The sequence below is a fragment of the Cuculus canorus genome, chromosome 8 (assembly GCF_017976375.1).
Source record: "Cuculus canorus isolate bCucCan1 chromosome 8, bCucCan1.pri, whole genome shotgun sequence".
Lineage (NCBI taxonomy): Eukaryota > Metazoa > Chordata > Aves > Cuculiformes > Cuculidae > Cuculus > Cuculus canorus.
This window is the reverse complement of record NC_071408.1, coordinates 32,651,024-32,669,294: the sequence shown is the minus strand read 5'-3', so window position 1 is coordinate 32,669,294 and position 18,271 is coordinate 32,651,024. Positions and strand designations below refer to the sequence as shown.

The following is an 18,271-nucleotide window of genomic DNA, read 5'->3' as shown; positions in this document are numbered from 1 at the left end:
TAGGGACTTGGTTTAGTAGTGAACTAGGTAGTGCTACTTTGTGGTCAAACTCAATGATCGTAAAGGTCTTTTCCAACTTAAACAATTCTGTGATTGGAACCAGATTTTTTGAAATAGATATGCATGAAAATCTGAAGGTAAATTTGACTTAACATTTATTAATGTAGGGAAAAATGGAGCAGAACATGGCATTTTATGTAAACATTATTAAATTTTACCTCTATTTTATAATCAGAGCTTGTTTTACTAAAATAGGTAAGAGCACTTGTTTCAGTGTGAGTCTGTAGTTTCTGTGCCAACATTAACAACTGCGAGCTTAGCTTGATAATAACCAGGCAAAGAGAAAACCAGCCATGGCAGCTGCCTGGCCTGCGTACAATCAGGCTTTCATGAAGAATCTGGGGACTGGGTTTGACAGGACCAGACAGCAGCTGTTCTCAACAGCCTGCTTCCGCTCGGAAACTACTGCCATCCGAGTGAGGATTAATGCTCCTTTTCACATCAGTGCGCTCTTCCACTGATCTTCACAGCAGCTGTTGCTGTGCTTCCCCTCAACACTTACACTGAAGTTGTAGGAGGACTGCGAGCAGCAATTGGCACAATAGTCCATAGACAAAAGTCCTGAGGTTTCTGGGAACTGGACTGGGTAAATCATGTGTTGTTTTGGTGATCTGTGTCCTTTCCGTGTCAAGACTCCTGGAGCCGTAGTGGGTTAGTTTGGTACTCAGGGAGGGTAACAATTTGGTCCCACACCCCAGCTGTCTGTCTTAGAAGAAGCTGTCTATCTTATTGGATTGCGAACAACTCTGAAGAGAAAGACTGGGGGTGCTGGTTGGTGAGAAGCTCTACATGAGGCAGCAATGTGCGCTGGCAGCCCAGAAACCAACCGTGTCCCGGGCTGCATCCAAAGCATCATGGCCAGCAGGGCGAGGGAGGGGGTTCTGCCTTCCTGTGCTACTCTCTGAGACCCCACCTGGAGTCCTGTGTCCAGTTCTGGAGTCCTCAGCACCCTCACAGGAGAAAACTTACCAATATCTCATGCAAATCTCCCCTCTTTCAGCTTAAAACTGTTCCCCCTCGTCTCATCCCTGCACTCCCTCCTGCTTTTGAATCAGCGAACACTTTGCTTTCTCTTCCATCCTACAACCCTTTTAACTGCTGCTCGATCCCAGTATTTGCCTGTACATTTCTATATGCATTTATATTAAAGCCAGAGCATCCAGGCTTTCATCTAAACCGGGGGTTTTTTGGGGAACATTTAGGAAAACTTGGAAGTGTTGGAGCCCACTAGATGTCAGCATGGCAACGCAATAAACTGCTGGGCAGGGAGGGTTTAGTGCCTTCAGAGTAATGCATGAGTTGCCTTGGATGGTGGAGATTGGCTGTGTAAGGTCTGTCATGTTTTATTCTAGGAAGCGGTTCCAGAGACAGTGCTGCAGCCCCTTTATTCTGATTGCATGCTCTAGGTTCTACCAAACAGTTTGTATGCACCAGAAATACTTTAGGGAATAAGAAAACACTTCAGAAGCAAACAAAAGGGAACATTTTGTCACGGTTTAGCCCCAGCCTAGCAGCTAAAACTGAGCAGCTGGACTCCCAATTCCCTTCCCCTCCGACTCCCAGTGATCTAAAAGTGATTCAGTGACCTAAAAACTGTTTGAGGGAACTGATGCCAGCATACAATGCTTTGATTTCTGACTCTTTCCTCCAAAGGAGTTTCCTCTAAAAGGTGATAGCTATCCTGGCCTTGATATGTACTGAAAATAAGACATTTATTATTATTGCTTGGGGGAATGAAATTTTATATTGGAAAACACATCAAATAGTAAGATTCTTTAAGAGCTGGCATGATGTAGCAGAACAGAAACCTGCACAAAAATGGAAAACCTAGATAAAGAAAATGCAGAGCTCGTGGAAAGTGTAGAAATAGGAAAGGAAAGATAGATTAATTCCAAAAAGTTGGTGCTGTTAAAATATAAAAGCTAAGGTAGAACAAAGGGCAAAAACTAACATTGCAAATAGAAAGACAAAGACAACTTCAGATGATTATTCAATGTTTGCTCCAACTTTACAGCTTTATTTAGTCTCAGCCTAGGAACATTTCCCATGTGCTTAGTTGCACATGCTCTGCAATTCTCATTCTGTAAGTATTTATGTACTCAACTCTCTCTCACACCTGTAGAGATGCACGCTTACATATTTTTTGATAAATAAACAGTCTGGAGGTATATATTTTTGTGCTCTGCTCACTAAGCCCAACTGACAACATGTGAAAGATGCATGGGAAATTATTGCACTTCAAGAAGATCTTTCTGATCGTTTTCCCACCTTGCCTTACTTGATGGTTATGTGACAATAAAAATAAGGGAAGTGTCGTATTCCTTTGCTTTCTTTGTTTAAGGAAAAAAAACACATTGGAAGAGGCTTGCAACAACAGTTTTTTATCACATAGAAACAAATGATGGCACACACATCACACTTCATTGTATTTCTGAGTATGTGCTTTCGTGTTTAACATTTAATCAGTATCCATGTAGTTGAAAACAAGACACACGTGAAAATCTATCTCTGTAAGCCAATCAGAATACAAATACATCAGTTTAAAATCAGTGCACTTCTTTTTTTGCGTGTAGAAATACTTCTTTCCCTACTTGGAAACTTGTGTAGAAAAAATGATAGTAAATTCCTTCTGTTTTTTAACTTCATTTTACAGATGCTTTTGTATTCTGGCAATATCCAGCCTTCCCTTTTTTCTCTGTAAAACATACAGGGTTGAACTTACAATGACACAGATGACTACTACACACGCAGCCACTATTGCTGCTATCAGTGTAACGTTGGCATCTTCGTTGTTGCCGTCATAATCTAAAGGCCCAGGTGGTTCTGGAGGAATGAACCATGTGGCTTGTGCTATGTTAGACACCTCCGAAATCAAGTTTGTATCATCAACAGCTCGTATAGCAAAGTAGATTAGGGTGTTCCTTTCTATTGTGAAATTTTCTGGATTAATTGTAATCGATTCTTCCCTGCCAGCCTCTTTAGGGATGAGATGAGAGGAGTTCACAGAGGTAGCACTGTCAAAGTGATTTCTTAGGTCCAGAAGATTTGCACTGCTTTTTATGATGTAGTGATCAGCTGGGGAAAAAAGAATGCACATTAACAACAACTTAATATCAATGTTTTAACAGCCCTGCTTGCGATGACAGCGTAGGATTTCTAGAGCCATTTTCAGAATAAGGAGATAAAAGGAGGTTGTAGGGAGGTGGGTACTGGTCTCTTCTCCCAAGTGACAGGTGATAGGAGAGAGGGAATGGCCTCAAGTTGCGCCGGGGGAGGGTCAGATTGAATATTAGGAAAAAAATTCTCACTGAAAGGGTTCTCAAGCACTGGAACAGCTGCCCGGGGAGGCGGTGGAGTCCCCATCCCTGGAGGTGTTTAAAAGATGGGTAGATGAGGTGCTTAAGGATATGGTTTAGAGGCAGATAGGGGGCTCTGGCAAAGCTGGGGAGCAGCTCTTGATCAGGGAGTGCAGGGATAGGATGAGGGGAATGGTTTTCAGCTGAAAGAGGGGATACTGAGATGAGATCTCAGGAAGAAATGTTTTGCTGTGAGGGTGGGGAGGCCCTGGCCCAGGGTGCCCAGAGCAGTGGTGGCTGCCCCATCCCTGGAGGGGTTCCAGGCCAGGTTGGATGGGGCTTGGAGCCCCTGATCCAGTGGGAGGTGTCCCTGCCCATGGCAGGGGGTGGAACTGGGTGGGTTTTGAGGTCCCTTCCAATCCAACCCATTCCACAATTCTATCATACTGTGATCAAGTGAGTTAGCTAAAAGACACAATGAGAAAGGATGCTTAGAGGGCTCAGGAAAAACTGAGTGCTTGGGCACTTTAAGTTTCCTTCACAAAAGACACCTTTACACAAAGAACTATTGTTTTTCTGGTATGTGATACTGAAAAGTGCTGAAAAGGGGGCAGGATTGGATGGATGGATGGATGAACAGACTAAGAAAAGTTCCTAATATTCATTGGTTTCCTTGGTTTTTTTTTGTTTTTGTTTTTTTTTTAATATGGAAAATAAAGGAGAACTAAAAGCGTTATCATGCAACAGGGTGACTTTTTGTTTGGTTACATTTCCAGGTGGGAAATATGTAGCCCTCATCTCTGAGTGGTGGTCCTCAGGGTATACCTTTTCAGATAAAAATATCAAACTCATCTCACAAAAGTGTAGTGTCCAACTCACCTTTTCCATTGTCCAAGTCACCTCCTGGTGCTGTCCAAGACAAGACTATTGTATTATTTTCTATATGGGCATGAAGGTCTGTAACCTTGCAGGGGGGGTATGCAGAAGCCGAATCTCCTCGTGTATCCACTACAAGAGAACTCGTTGAAATTCTGCTGAAACTTCCCAGCTTGACTTGGTTTTCGTCATCTGCAAATTTGGGTCTTGGTGCATTCATGTGAATTTTGCCTGTTTAAAAGATTTTTCAACGTTCATCACGTTAGAAAACCGAATTGCTTTGTCTTTTAATGTTTACCATTTCTTCTTATCTCTTCTCATCCTGTCAGTTTTCTTTAGCTTATTCACATTTAATGGTAATTTAGTGAAGTAAAGACAGAAACTAAAGTGATCTCAGGATTCTCAGCAGAAACTTTGGAAAACACAAAAAGCAGGCAAAGTATGAAAAGTAAAGATTAGGAAATTATGCAACCAACGCTAAATTACAACAACTAATATTTTTTCAGCATTAAGATGAAAAGGTACTAAAAAATCAAGATATCTCAAAAGCTAATTTTTCTAGCGGCATTAGTGTACTAATGTTGCACACTGAGTTTATTTACCCCAAATCCCCATTTGAAAGTCTCAAGAATAATCATAGTTTGAAATTCCTGTTGTGAGATGCTGAAATACAGATTGTGAGCTATATTTATCCTTCCCATGGCTGTAAGAGAAAATAATTTTTAGATTAAAACCAACATTTTGTGCTATTTCCATACATAGGAAACAGCAGTTGGAGCTGGTTTGGGTTTTTTGGGGGGGCTATTTTGTAGTGAAAATGGTAGGTGGAACACCAGTTAATCACAGAAACATAGAATGGTTTGGGTTGGAAAGGAGCTTAAAGCCCATCCAGTTCCACCTGCTGCCATGGGCAGGGACACCTCCCACTGGATCAGGTTACTCCAAGCCCCATCCAACCTGGCCTTGAACACCTCCAGGGATGGGGCAGCCATGACTTCTCTGAGCAACCTGTGCTGATGGCAAGATCAAATGTGTTTTTTTGTGAATCTAAATAATTCCATTTGCTAAACCTTTCCACTCCCTACATACAAATCATGCTAAGAAATGTCTGTTTCATTAATGCTCATTACCATTTTCTCTGTAGCCTGGCATATACAAGGCTCGATTTTGCCTGAGGTTGAGTCTAGTGGTTGTATTTCTCCCATGGGCATTCACTTTCAGACGGTATCGTCCAGTGCGTCGTAAAGCAGTGAAGTACCTTGAGTAGATTCCATCATTCTTCATCATGTCAGCACCTTGGTATAGAATTAGTGAGAATTAATACCTCAAACAAGATACCTGCTGCTAGACAAGGTTATTTTTGCTATTTATACAGAAACATAAAACCTGAACACTGCTATGCAGAAAACCTGGCAGTGTTTTGTGATATGGACATCTACAAATAGGAGTTGTCCCACAATGACAACCTGTGTTTCATGTGCCTAGCAGGGCATGGCGGGGATTCTCCCCCTCTATTCCTCTCTTGTGAGACCGCCACCTGGAGTCCTGTGTCCAGTTGTGGAATCCCCAACATAAGAAGGAGATGGAACTGTTGGAATGGCTCTAGAGGAGGCCACAGAGATGAGCCAAGAGATGATTCCTGGGAGAGTTCAAGGTCAGGTTGGATGAGTTAAAGACCATAGACCAGCTCCATAGAACATGAGATGGACTAACAAAACAGCTTGCTTTCTTTCACTTCGCCTCTTGAGGGCAGATGATTCCATGAAGTACACTTTCAGAAACTAAATATGAGCAAGGTACCCTCTACCACGCACAGTCTTTCTCTTTTCACCCTCAACAGCACAAGAAAGAAAGTGGAACCATTTTTCAAGTAAAGGCCCACGTCTTTGTTTTCCTCACCAGGAAAAAACTGTGTGGCTCAGTTCCATCCTAACGCAGTAGTGTTCCCTGTCTCCACTTTTATTTTTCTCTTGAAAGATTTCTCAGGCAGTGGGAGAGGCTGCCCAGGGAGGTGGTGGAGTCACCATCCCTGGAGGGATTTAAAAGACGAGTAGATGAGGTGCCCAGGGATATGTTTTAGCAGTGGACAAGTACAGTTGGACTCAATGATCTCAAAGGTCTTTTCCAAGTAAACAATTCTACGATTCTATGATTTAGGGCATAGCCATGATTCAGTCCTTAGTAATAAATCTGAGCGGATCATGCAGACTTGGAATCCAGAATGCATAAATGCAAAGGTATTACGTATGTGCAGCCTTACCTGCACCGTTATCGAGAAGTTCAAGGGTTACTGGGGCAGCACCGTCCTTCTCTATGGTGGCTATCACAGTTGCACCAAGAACAGGCGAAAACCCTTGGCTCACCTCTGCATAAACCACAACTGGATTAAATGCTCTGTTTGCCTTGTTCATGTGAGCCGCAACCCTCACAGGAGGAACACTGGAAGATGCCGGTCGAGAGAGAGCTGTTATTAATATGGTTTGAGCTTCCTTATGAATATTTTTAATATAAAACTGCCATTCGCCCACCTGCAAATCAAATACAAAAATTGAAAGAATTAGTGAAAAAAGCTTTGTATTGTAACAGGACCATTGCTTCCTACACAGAATAAAAAAGTAATTAAAGGAAAGTGGGATGCTAGGCTATAGGAAACTTTAATTCAGAAAACAAAAGAAACTGCTTAGTTTTTACCTCTGCTGTGCCACTGATACTGAGCCTAGCTATGTTCGGGTTTGAATCATTGATTTGAAAAGCTGAGCTTCCGTATTCTTTTCCTTTGGGGTCCCTCAGGAAAAAATATGGCTGAGAAAGACTCCATGCGATGCTGAAGAAAGTGTCGTTTCCTATAGTTTCATCAACAGGCACAGTAGTATTCATCCATCCAGAGTGAGGAACAATTACTTCTTTGCTTTCAATCTGTTAGGGAAATAAATTTGGTCTCATTGCTATTTAATAAAGAAGAATTTAATGTATATTCAGAGTGATCCCTCATCCATTGCACAATATCGTGTCCATTCATTAGTCTTGGAGGAGAGAATTGAGAAATATTTACGTGAGAAACACTCATGAGTCAAATAGGTAAACTGAGGCACGCATCTTGTGAAGCAGCACTATTTATTTATTTACTCATGATTGCAGTTGCAGGAGCGCCTCCTTCTGGCAAGGAGGAAAGTTGTTCAAATTTTGTCGAAAAACAAAGAAGTCTACATACTGTTTCTTTCAGGGCAAAACCACCCTCTCCCCAAATTTACAACCTATTACAAGGTGGTTACTAGGCTACTTTTTACATATAAGATTTGAATCTGTTGTTTATAAGTTCTTATATTCCTAAGTATATCTTGTATTGTACCAGAAAGGTACCAGGAGAGAACATTTCTCCAGACTACTGTTCATCCATTTCTTGGTGACAAACAGCTTATGCAATCATATATTTTGCAAGACTGTTACAAGTGCAATTCAATTCTGTCTTAAAGCTAAAAATTCCATTTTGTAAAAACACAAGTAGCCTAACTCTCACACTTATGCCTTTTGGAAACTAATGTGAAAAATGGTCTCTTCTTCCTTATACAGAACTCAGAGTTGGAACTAGATGGGCTTCAAGATCCCTTCCAACCCAAACCATTCCATGATTCTATGATTTGTGTTAAAGTATTAAGAAAGTGAGGAAGGAGTTGCTAAATTCTAATTAACTATTGCCCTGCATGAAAACTCTGGAAGATTGTACATTAAAATGATACATATGGCATAAGAGAGAAGCTGTATTTTAATGGCATCGTTGTTACTCAGGTTGAACTGTTAAAATGCTGTAAAAGATAACATAAGAGTGACTATAAGAGCGAATTAAACATCCTGGGGGATTCCTGCTTGCTGTTTTCTCTCTCAAAGCCTCTTCGACTTTGACAGTTGTGAATAATAGTTTTCTTGATTTTGTGAGATTAAGAATGATATAAATTATGTAAATTATATATTTATTTCAGCGCAGTGAAATGTTGATCACTAAAAAACCTACTTGCTCCTGTTTCCAAATTAATTATGATGTTTAATATCTAAAATCACTCAATTACTGATCAACTAAAAGCAAAGCAGGAAGAAGAAATTCAGACCTGAACAGATTGCTCAGAAATATCTCCACTTCCTGATGTAATTGTACTGAATGTCTCAGTTAATTTATTGGGAACAGGTCCATCTACAGCATAAAGCTTGGAACCACCTGAAAGAGAAGAGCAAAGGAGTTACAAAAAAAAGTTTTTTGTTCTAAAATTGCTAAATTTTATGTGACTTCTGGGACCGAATGTTGTAGTGAGGCAGCCAATTTGTTATGAAATCAAAAAATAAAGGTATTTTTTATTAATGTGTTAATGCATGGGTCATAGTCAATTCTGGTTTGTGTGATCAGCTCATGGCAAGAATCACTCCCTGCAACATATCATCACGTACAGCATTTTTAGACCCTCCCTGGTACTTTTTGGAGTCACAACAGTGAAATTCTTCTCTGAAGATACCTCTGTAGAAAAAACATAATGGCATTCCATGGGTTTAAGCTCTTAAAATCTTTATTTCCAAGCGTGAAGTTAAAATTTCTTTTCATGCATATTGAGTTCCAGGAGCTCCAGTCTGTTGGAGGTTCTCATGCTGAGTTCCAGGAGCTCCAGTCCATTGGAGGTTCTCATGCCAAGATGGATCATAGAATCAAAGAATCACAGAATGCCAGGTTGGAAGGGACCTCAAGGATCATTTGGTCCAACCTTTTTAGGTGATCAGTAGTTTAACTGAGATGGCCTAGCACCCTGTCGAGCTGAGCCTTAAAAGTGTCCAGTGTAGAGGAATCCACCACTTCCCTGGGGAAATTATTCCAATGTTTAACTGACCTAAAGAGTTCTGCTTGTTTGCATTAAAAAAGCCTGCCAGGAAGACAAAATTTCTTCAAAATTAAATAGGTTTTACATTTTTTTATCCAGACCAATGAATTGCCATACTTTTATGTTGTTATACTTGAATGCACACGGCAGAGAGACAGTGGGTTTAGAATATTTACCTGTTAGTTTTGAAAACTCTTCTAACTCTTTGGCTGCAAAAGCCCCCAGTGCAATGGTGTGGATTATTGTCCCACTTTGTTTCACCAAATCAAAGCAAGCTGCAATACCTGGATCATCTCCATCCGTCAGTAACAAGATCTCTGATCCATAGGTAGTATTCATTTTATTCTCAATTACCTGCATCAAGAAAAAAAGTCATGATGTAAGAATATTTATTCCAATAAGAATATTAAATTCCAACTTAATGGCTTTAAATTGGAAGGGGGAAGATTTAGATTGGACAATAGAAAGAAATTCTTCACAGTGAGGGGGGGAGGCCCTGGCCCAGGTTGCCCAGAGGAGTGGTGGCTGCCCCATCCCCGGAGGTGTTCAAGGCCAGGTTGGATGGGGCTTGGAGCAACCTGACCCGTTGGGAGGTGTCCCTGCCTATGGCAGGGGGTTGGAACTAGATGGGCTTTTGAGGTCCATTCCAACCCAACCCATTCCATGGGTCCATTCTAAGAAAAATTCATTCTAAGAAAAATTTTTAAATACTATTTTATCCCAGAGCACAATGAATGCATTTAGAACCATTAACTTCAAATATAGGACAAATTTATTCTTTAATAAGTGTTTGAATTATTTAACACTGAAACTATTCCAATATAATTATTGCAATTAATATTTCAAGACATAATTGCTTACATTAAGTAAGTGTTCAGTTATAAATAATGAATGTTTAATCGATGTGTTCCCAGGGAAGGAACCTGTCCCAAGTTGGACATGTCAGAAACATCTGCACATGGGTTGCTGGTTCAAGGACTGGATGTTGCAGGGCGTCACATTAAAACCTTCTGCCCACTGCCTGAAACTACTCTTTATTCTCCAAGTGGAATTTCAGGAGTGGTGAAGGACAGGATTTTGTCTAAGAGCAGACTCTGTAGCAGCTGAAGGTAGGGCAGAAAAGGGTAGGAGGCAAGCAGCCTCTGTCCTGGCTGTTCCATCCCCATCTGATTGCCAGTCTGCCCCCAGTCTTGAGCTTCCTCTCTGTCCTGGATCCCCAGCTACCTCATCCTTCTCTGTACAATTCCTCTCTTTCTTTTTCTTCCAATTTCCTACACGTTGCTCCTAATTTTCAGTTTGGCATCTGAATTAGGTGACATCTAGGACTGCAGACTGCCAGCCCAAGGGAGTAAAACAGACAAATAAATATCAACATACATCTGTCGTTGTTTCCCGATCTTATAGAATCATAGAATCACTAGGTTGGAAAAGACCTTTGAGATCATCAAGTCCAAACGTTCCTGTCCACTACTAAATCATATCCCTGAGCACTTCATCTACCTGTCTTTTAAACACCTCCAGGGACGGGTACTCAACCACCTCCCTGGGCAACCTCTACCAGGGCCTGAGAACCCTTTCGGTGAAGGAGTTTTTCCTGATGTCCAATCTGAACCTGCCCTGGCGCAGCTTGAGACCATTCCTTCTCATCCTATCACCTGTCGCTTGGGCAAAGAGACAAACATCCACATCACTACAGGCTCCTTTCAGGGAGTTGTAGACAGTGACGTGGTCTCCCCTCGGCCTCCTCATCTAAACAACCCCAGTTCCCTCAGCCACTCCTTGTAAGACTTGTTCTCCAGCCCCTTCACCAGCTTTGTTGCTCTTCTCTGGACACAGTCCAGAACCTCAATTCATTTCTTGCAGTGAAGGGCTCAAAACCAAACACAGTATTCAAAGTGCAATGATTTGTATGTGGTTTCACAATTTTAAGGGCTTGACTTTGCCCGTTTGTAATCTGATCTTATATTTCAACATCCTTTTTGAAGCATGGACATCATCTCTGCCCTGTTCTCTGCTAATATTCTTTCTAATGCCAGGAAATGGTAATGCCAAATTGTTTCTATACCATTTTTCCTCCTGATGCATTCAAGAATCACGTTTTCTTTCTTAACTCTACATAGGAAGTCCATGTTCAAGGGTCTTTCTTGCTTCTTCCTCCTTTTCCATACATTCCAGGAGGTATCTCCACATTGTGCTTTACCTTAAGTCCTTTACGTATGCCTGCACAGATATTGGTTTGTCCACCAACTGTTGTAGGTAAATATTGAATAAGTTCTTGGCGTGCTGTATCGTTGGTTACTTGTTGCAAATGGGCTTTTTCCAATGCCTCCGAGTGAAATGTGACAATTCCAACCCAGGAACCGATCTCAACAACATGGAGCAGAAATGCCTCTGCAGCGCTATGGAGATGTCTGATGCGATCACGCTGTAAGTGAAAAAATCCAACATCCTTAGAATGCAGCCTCTTCTGAAAAGCTATGATTGTGAGCAAAATGTAGTCATTTTTCATGTTAACCAGGTTGCAATTAAAAAATTAAAAACTATCTGGGATAAGGTAACTCATATGTTACAACCTCATATATTATGAGTTCAGAGGAGGCCACGAAGATGATCCGAGGGCTGGAGAACCTCCTGTACAAGGACAGGCTGAGAGAGTTGAGATTGTTCAGCCTGGAGAAGAGAAGGCTCTGGGAGACCTTAGAGCAGCTTCCAGGACTGAAGGGGACTCCAGGAAAGCTGGGGAGGATGGGAGCCAGGTTGGATGGGGCTTGGAGCCCCTGATCCAGTGGGAGGTGTCATTGCCCATGGAACTGGAAAAATAATCTCAGCCCTGTTAAAATGACGTAACATTGTGCCAACTCACATTCTTGATTCAGAGCAATATTGTAATGCAGAAAGAGCATCTGATTCATTGACAAATGGATATTTACTTTGAATTTTAGAATAATTCATAACAGAAATACAGTACAAAAATCTACGATACATTTTCTGCTTGAAAGAAACACAATGGCATTGTCATTCTACACCTAGAACAAAGGAAGGAAACTATCTAAAACTGAGATTCCACAAGAAAAAATTATAGCTCTTGGTATTTTTAAGTGATATCTTGTGGGAATTCCTAAATAAAATTACTGAGGAAAATAAAAGTAGTCTTTTTTTTTCTAAAATAATGGTGTTAATAACAAAATTGATTGATTCTTTTTATTATTATTTTCTATCTTTTTCTGTTTCTTTTTGCTAAAAATTGCTTATAGAATGTATAGAATGTGTCTTCTTACCACTGTCATGCTCGAAGAAACATCCAGTACTAAAACAACTGCTCGCTCCTGGGACTGCAGCAGCGTGAAGGTTGTCTCAAAGCGGGGTGAGGAAGCATTTACGACAGCTGAGTTGTGAAAGTCATCAGATTCCATAATTACTTCCCATGTGCTTTTGTGGTTGCAGATCTTATTCTGCATGTTTGGAGCCTCACTGTTGTGAGTGTTTTTATCACAAAATCCAATCACCTAAAACGTCAGATGGAAGCTGATAAAAATTCTGAACCCAACAGGATGAGCATAAGAAAATATCGCAGAAAATATGAAGTTTGTGGTGGGGAACATGTTCAAGGCCAGGCTGGATGAGAGTTTGAGCAATCTGATCCAGTGAAAAGTGTCTCTGCCCATGACAGGGGATGGAACTGGATGATCTTAAAGGTCACTTCCAACCCAACCCATTCCATGATTCTATAATTCTATGACATTACAACTAGAGGTGGTGTTCTCCAGTGGATGTCCTCTGTACCACGGTGCCTGGCCAGCCAAGATCTTCAAAAAGGCAAGCCAAGAAAATGCTTGCTGACAAAGAGCTTATCTCAGATTTTACGCGAGCACAAGCATGTTATGACATGCAGAAACAAAGCTTTTAGTCTGTGGGTATTGGAACATCATTGTCTTATTGGTAGAGTGTTTTGGTCAAAAATGTAAAGCACAGCACCGTATGTCCCTTATGAAGAAAATTAACTGTATCCTAGCTAGGCCTGGTACACCCATAAAGTTCTTGCAAAGAGCTTGCTCAAAGAAATAAGGAGGAATTGTGATCCCATACTACAGAGATCTAACCTGCAAGTCCTGTCCATCCTGCTAACCGCTGTCTCAGGACCCTCTCCCAGACACCGGACCGGTGCAGCGCTGGCATAAGGAGGCCTGCCTGGTTGTCCTGGCTGTATTCGAGAGAGGTGGGCTGCTGCTTGCATGTGAAGGGCAGGCAGACAGCCCAGACTGCTTTGCGGTGGAGTGTAACAGAGTTAACCTGGTAACCCAGATCAGGTGCCAGTGATCAAAAACTACAGTGTATGGACAAGGCATTTGGCAAGAATGCTTCACTTTTATGCCTGTAGACCTGATTCTCCAAACACCGAGCGCGAGGGACCTTGAGACTACAGTACATCGCACCTTTATGGACAGGAAACAACTGTTAAATCATTTCTAGTAGCTCCTTTGTCTTTCCTTTTGAATTGATTTTAATAGAGCTGATAACATCATCCATATTCTTTGAAATAGAAATTAATTAAAGAAACACCTGGTTGATTGTTCTCCCATCAGAAATAACTGACCAGAGCCTTGATGTTAACTAAACTCTCAGTCCAGAAAGGTAGAGGAATACTTACAGAAGGGATGAATTGCATATACATAACGGAAGATGGGATATTTTGTGGTATATCTGGAATAAATAAACATCCTTTTTCATATAGCTGACCATCATATCTACAGCTTCTTAGCTCACACGTGTCTCCCTTGCAGTCTTGGAAAACAGGAATACCAGTCATACCAGCTGGGCACCTAAGGGAAGAGAAGAGAGGCAGGGCTGGTTAAGAACCAATCTGTAGCCTCTAACTGGTTATTTATTTGGGATTTTAGATGCCCAACACCAAATTGCTGTTGACACAGCCCCATACTAGACACTGCACAAGTAGAAAGGGAGGCTGGCTCTGTGCCTGGCAGGGTCCTCAAACTGATCTAGAAATATTTAAAATCATAAACCACTTGTCATCTGTTGTGATCTTCCTTGTGATGATTACAGGCTGCGCAGGAAAGACATCCTGCTAGCAGCTGCAATATAAAAGACTGTATTGGTGTGTCTGAGCTGGAAAAAAGGCAAGCCTCAACTAATTATCTCCATTCAGTTATTGTCCCTCTTTGTAGAAACTGTTTAAAATCACAGTGGTTTCAGTAGACGATGTCAGTGCTGTTGATAGCTGCTCTTTAATACTACTTTAATGCCGCTCTATAATAATTTTTCAGTAAATAAGCATGAAACGAATGGTGGCTGAAGTCTGCAGTTGCACACAGGGCAAAAGATCATCCAGCCTGATCTCCTGAACTCCTCACAAAACAGCACTGAAGGCAGCTGTGGTTTTCTGGGCTGCAAAGAGGCGATAAATGGTGCTGCCTAAGCAGCTTTTAATGATCTGAACAGATCGTGGACACTCTATAAGCTCAGCACAGACAATGAGAATATTGAAAATGTTATTGAAATGTTTCCACCTGTGTAATGTAAAAGCAGGAATATGAAAAAAAAATAATACCTTGTTGCTTCAACACTTGCTCCTTCGAAATCCTGAGACACATAGAAAGGGTTGGTGCTACTGTATTCATCAAACACCCCCCAGCGCAAGTGAGCCCACTCATGGACAAAAACTAGACCTGTTGGAAAACGATAGCGTATGCACATCCTAAATACAATTATTTCAAAGCTAACCACTGTTTTATTTGGTTCAGCAACCAGAACTAGGATTTTTATTTGACTCTCAGAAATGCAGGAACTGTTCTAGAGGTTTTCTTCCAAGCTGGTAAAAAAATCTCCTAAAGAAAGTGCTGTTTTGTGAGGTCTCTGTCCCACAGAGCAGCAAACCTGACAGTTTTTGACACAGCATGATACAAAATCAGATGTGCAGACACAGGGTGGGTTATTTAGTAAGTGGGCATAAAAGAAAGGCTACTGCTAAAGGCAGTCATTAAGAGGAATAACCATTTGTGGTTTTCAAAAGGATGTAACTTCTGGATCCAGTGTTGGAATAGTGAACTTCAGATATTTCAAAGGTATTTAAGACTTGCAAAAAATACGTCTTTCAAAGTGTTTTTCACTTTAGCAAACCAAAATTCATTAACCACTTAGAAAAACCTTGGCCATTTCATATGAGCACTAAACCAGGCAATTAAGTTAAATAGCAGTATTACCTCTTTCTCCATAAACATGAGTCAAGCTGTCATTTAACAGGAAGTTAGGTGTGAAGTGGATGTAGCGTCCTTTCTCCTTACATCCTCCATACTGTAAAGTATAAGGATCATCCCCGCTTTTCATATAAGGGTCTGCTATGATGACATCTGCCTGGAAAAGTAAGACGAATGTTCCACATGGATGTAGAAAAGAGTTAGGTGATTCTTCTGGATTCAGTCCTGCAGTTTTTCTTCTCCTACAAACATGCTCCATGCTTTTAAGTAAGAACATTCAGGATTAGTCCTAGATTTGCTGTAGTTCATAATGTAGCCTTATCAGCCTAGCCTTTCCATATGGTTCTAATCATAAAGAATTCTATACATCATACCTTATCATACGATTCTGTTTTCAATCTTGAATAGCTGGTCTTTTTCTTCCATGTTTTAGGAATTACAATTTTTACAGACTTGAAGTAAAACCGACGTTTTGTCATTTCAAACAAGTAATTAGAGGCATTTTTAATCATGTTCTAGGGAATGAAAGAAAATAAAATATTAATATCAATGTTAATATTAAAAATTTGACTGTATGTGCAATGAATAATTTAGCCTTATCGAGAAAGAGCACTACAAAAAAGTAGAACGAAGTACATAACACGAAACTAAGGAAGTATTACAGCCATTGCTAGGAAGAGAATAAACAAAGAAGAGACGGACTAAGTTGTAATCCGTGGAATCTCAACCAGTTCTAGAGAATCACAGAATGATTTGGGTTGGAAGGGACCTTAAAGATCATCCAGTTCCAGCCCTTTCCACTAGATCAGGTTGCTCAAGGCCCCATTGAACCTGGCCTTGAACACTTCCAGGGAGGAGGCAGTCACAACTTCTCTGGGTAACCTATGCCAGTGCCTCACCACCCTCATCGTGAGAAATTTCTTCCTTATGTCTAATCTAAATCTTCCCCCTTCCAATCTGAAGCCATTCCTTGATGTCATGGAAAACAATTTCTTTGCTTTGAGACCTGGCCAGCATCCTGTTCCAGGGGAATTTATCCATGGAGTTATCTACGGGGATTGGAATAAAATTTGGGTTCAGAAATGCTACAAAACCTCACCTTATTTTTCCATTTACAATTTTTAAAGGAACATTATGAGACAATAATGACAAACAGTAGTATAATCTATATAATTTAATACTATGAAACAAGCATTTTTGGACTTTCTTTCAGGTAAGTGTAATTTGGAAAACTACTCAAAGCAATTTCAGTTTGCCTCCCAGCAGAGATACCACAGCATTATCTGAGGGAATTAGGGCTCTAATAGCAACAACAGATGGCAAGAGAAATTAGAAACTGCTAGTTTAGTAACTATGGGTTAATACATGATTAATTCAAAATAAAAAGCAAAAAAAACCCTATGACAAGAATGGGAGCTGGACCGGATTCATGCTGTTTTTCAAGCAGAAAAGCAAAGTCACAACTGCTGAGAAGCAATGCATGCAAATGCAAATGTTCTTACCATGGTGTTCAGGATGATGTTGGCATCTTCTGGCACCTGAGGATTAATTGCAACAACCAAATCCTCATAGCCATTCTCATTTAGCCAAACCATAGAACCTTTTGCCACATGCAGGAGCTGAAAAGACAGCAGAAGTATCAAACTCCTGATCACTTCCATTGCTTGTCTCCATCTGCAAAGTTCTTGGATTGAAAAGCAATGACTTATCAGTCTGATTTATACGACTGCCTGTAGGGTACAAGGAGACTTTGTTACGGCAACCCACAATAGTTTGCCTCCCACATCCAAGTGTGTAGAGTCCAAAGCACATCTTATCTTCTTTTTACAGCAACCTGGGATAGTTTACTTCTTCCGTCCATGTACATAAGAGTCCCAAGTGTCTCTTATCTTATTGTCACAGTAACCCAAGATCATTTGCTTCCTCTTCACGGCACGTCCACCAACGTGACAGCCAGCTGTGGATCTCAGCATTCAGACAGCAGGACTTGTGTTACATCAGCAAGTTCATTAACGAGCCCAATGGGAAACTGCATATGGATGATATGTTAATCAGCATCAGTTTTATTTTATTCCCTTGAGCTTCACTCTGAAGCAGGACTCCGCTGTAGGCTCCCATTTTGATTAGTGTTGGCATCCCACAGTTCCCATAGCGGTAACACTACACATCCCATAGAGCCAAAGCTTTCACTCAGTGCTGTGACTCATCCTGGAAGGATTCACACTCCTAACACCTCCTTTGTGACAAAAAGAGATGTAAGAGTTTGCAACAAGACACTGATATGTCATATGCAAGTACAGCTAGATTGGATATGTTGGCTGTGTTTAGTTATATGTTTATTTTAGGTAGAAATGCTTGATATTTTATTGTGAACTAAAACCATTTGAACTTCCTTATGTCTCTTCAGATGATCTATGCTTTGTTATTCATTTTAGAAGAGAGAAATAATTGCAAAAACACAACTGGAATTTCCTGGAAGAAAAAAAATCTGAACAATGCAATAATTACGTAATGTGGAATTGAAATAACAGAAAAAGTGAGATTAGATCAGTGCGATAGTAAAACACTGGTAAGCTCTGTGTACAATATTGGGTATATAAAATCTCCCCTTTTAAATAGCCAAACTATTCTGTGATTCCATGATTCCATGATGAACAAATTCGTGCAACTCTTAGAGAGTGTTTGTTCTTTCAGGTTATTTATCCATGTCTGGAGATGATCTGCATATTATCTCTTAATACAAGACTGTGTTTGATTCAGGGCCCCTCACTACAAGAAGGATGTTGAGTGTGTCCAGAGAAGAGCAGCAAAGCTGATGAAGGGGTTGGAGAACAAGTCTCGTGAGGAGCAGCTGACGGGACGTGGGGTTGTTTAGCCTTGAGGAGGCTGAGGGGAGACCTTATTGCTCTCTACAACCACCTGAAAGGAGGTTGTGGAGAGGAGAGTCCTGGGCTCTTCTCCCAAATGA

At 40.9% G+C, this 18,271-nt stretch overlaps 1 protein-coding gene across 2 annotated transcripts; it reads right to left on the bottom strand.

The window, feature by feature from the left end:
- Positions 1–2,100: 2,100 nt before the first annotated feature.
- On the bottom strand, positions 2,101–17,094 carry LOC104055199 (calcium-activated chloride channel regulator 1). 2 transcript variants are annotated; one of them, XM_009556299.2, is made up of 14 exons: positions 16,806–17,094; positions 15,678–15,818; positions 15,310–15,460; positions 14,658–14,775; positions 13,740–13,911; positions 12,370–12,597; positions 11,292–11,516; positions 9,268–9,445; positions 8,336–8,442; positions 6,924–7,148; positions 6,493–6,760; positions 5,363–5,527; positions 4,236–4,463; positions 2,101–3,135 (listed from the first exon to the last, which is right to left on the bottom strand). In XM_009556299.2, exons 1-14 carry the CDS (start codon positions 16,962–16,964, stop codon positions 2,708–2,710), a joined length of 2,793 nt encoding a protein of 930 aa, XP_009554594.2. In that variant the 5' UTR covers positions 16,965–17,094; the 3' UTR covers positions 2,101–2,707. The 2 variants fall into 2 exon arrangements, with proteins under 2 accessions (XP_009554594.2, XP_053929096.1); XM_054073121.1 differs by having other exon boundaries at positions 9,376–9,445.
- Positions 17,095–18,271: the final 1,177 nt, after the last annotated feature.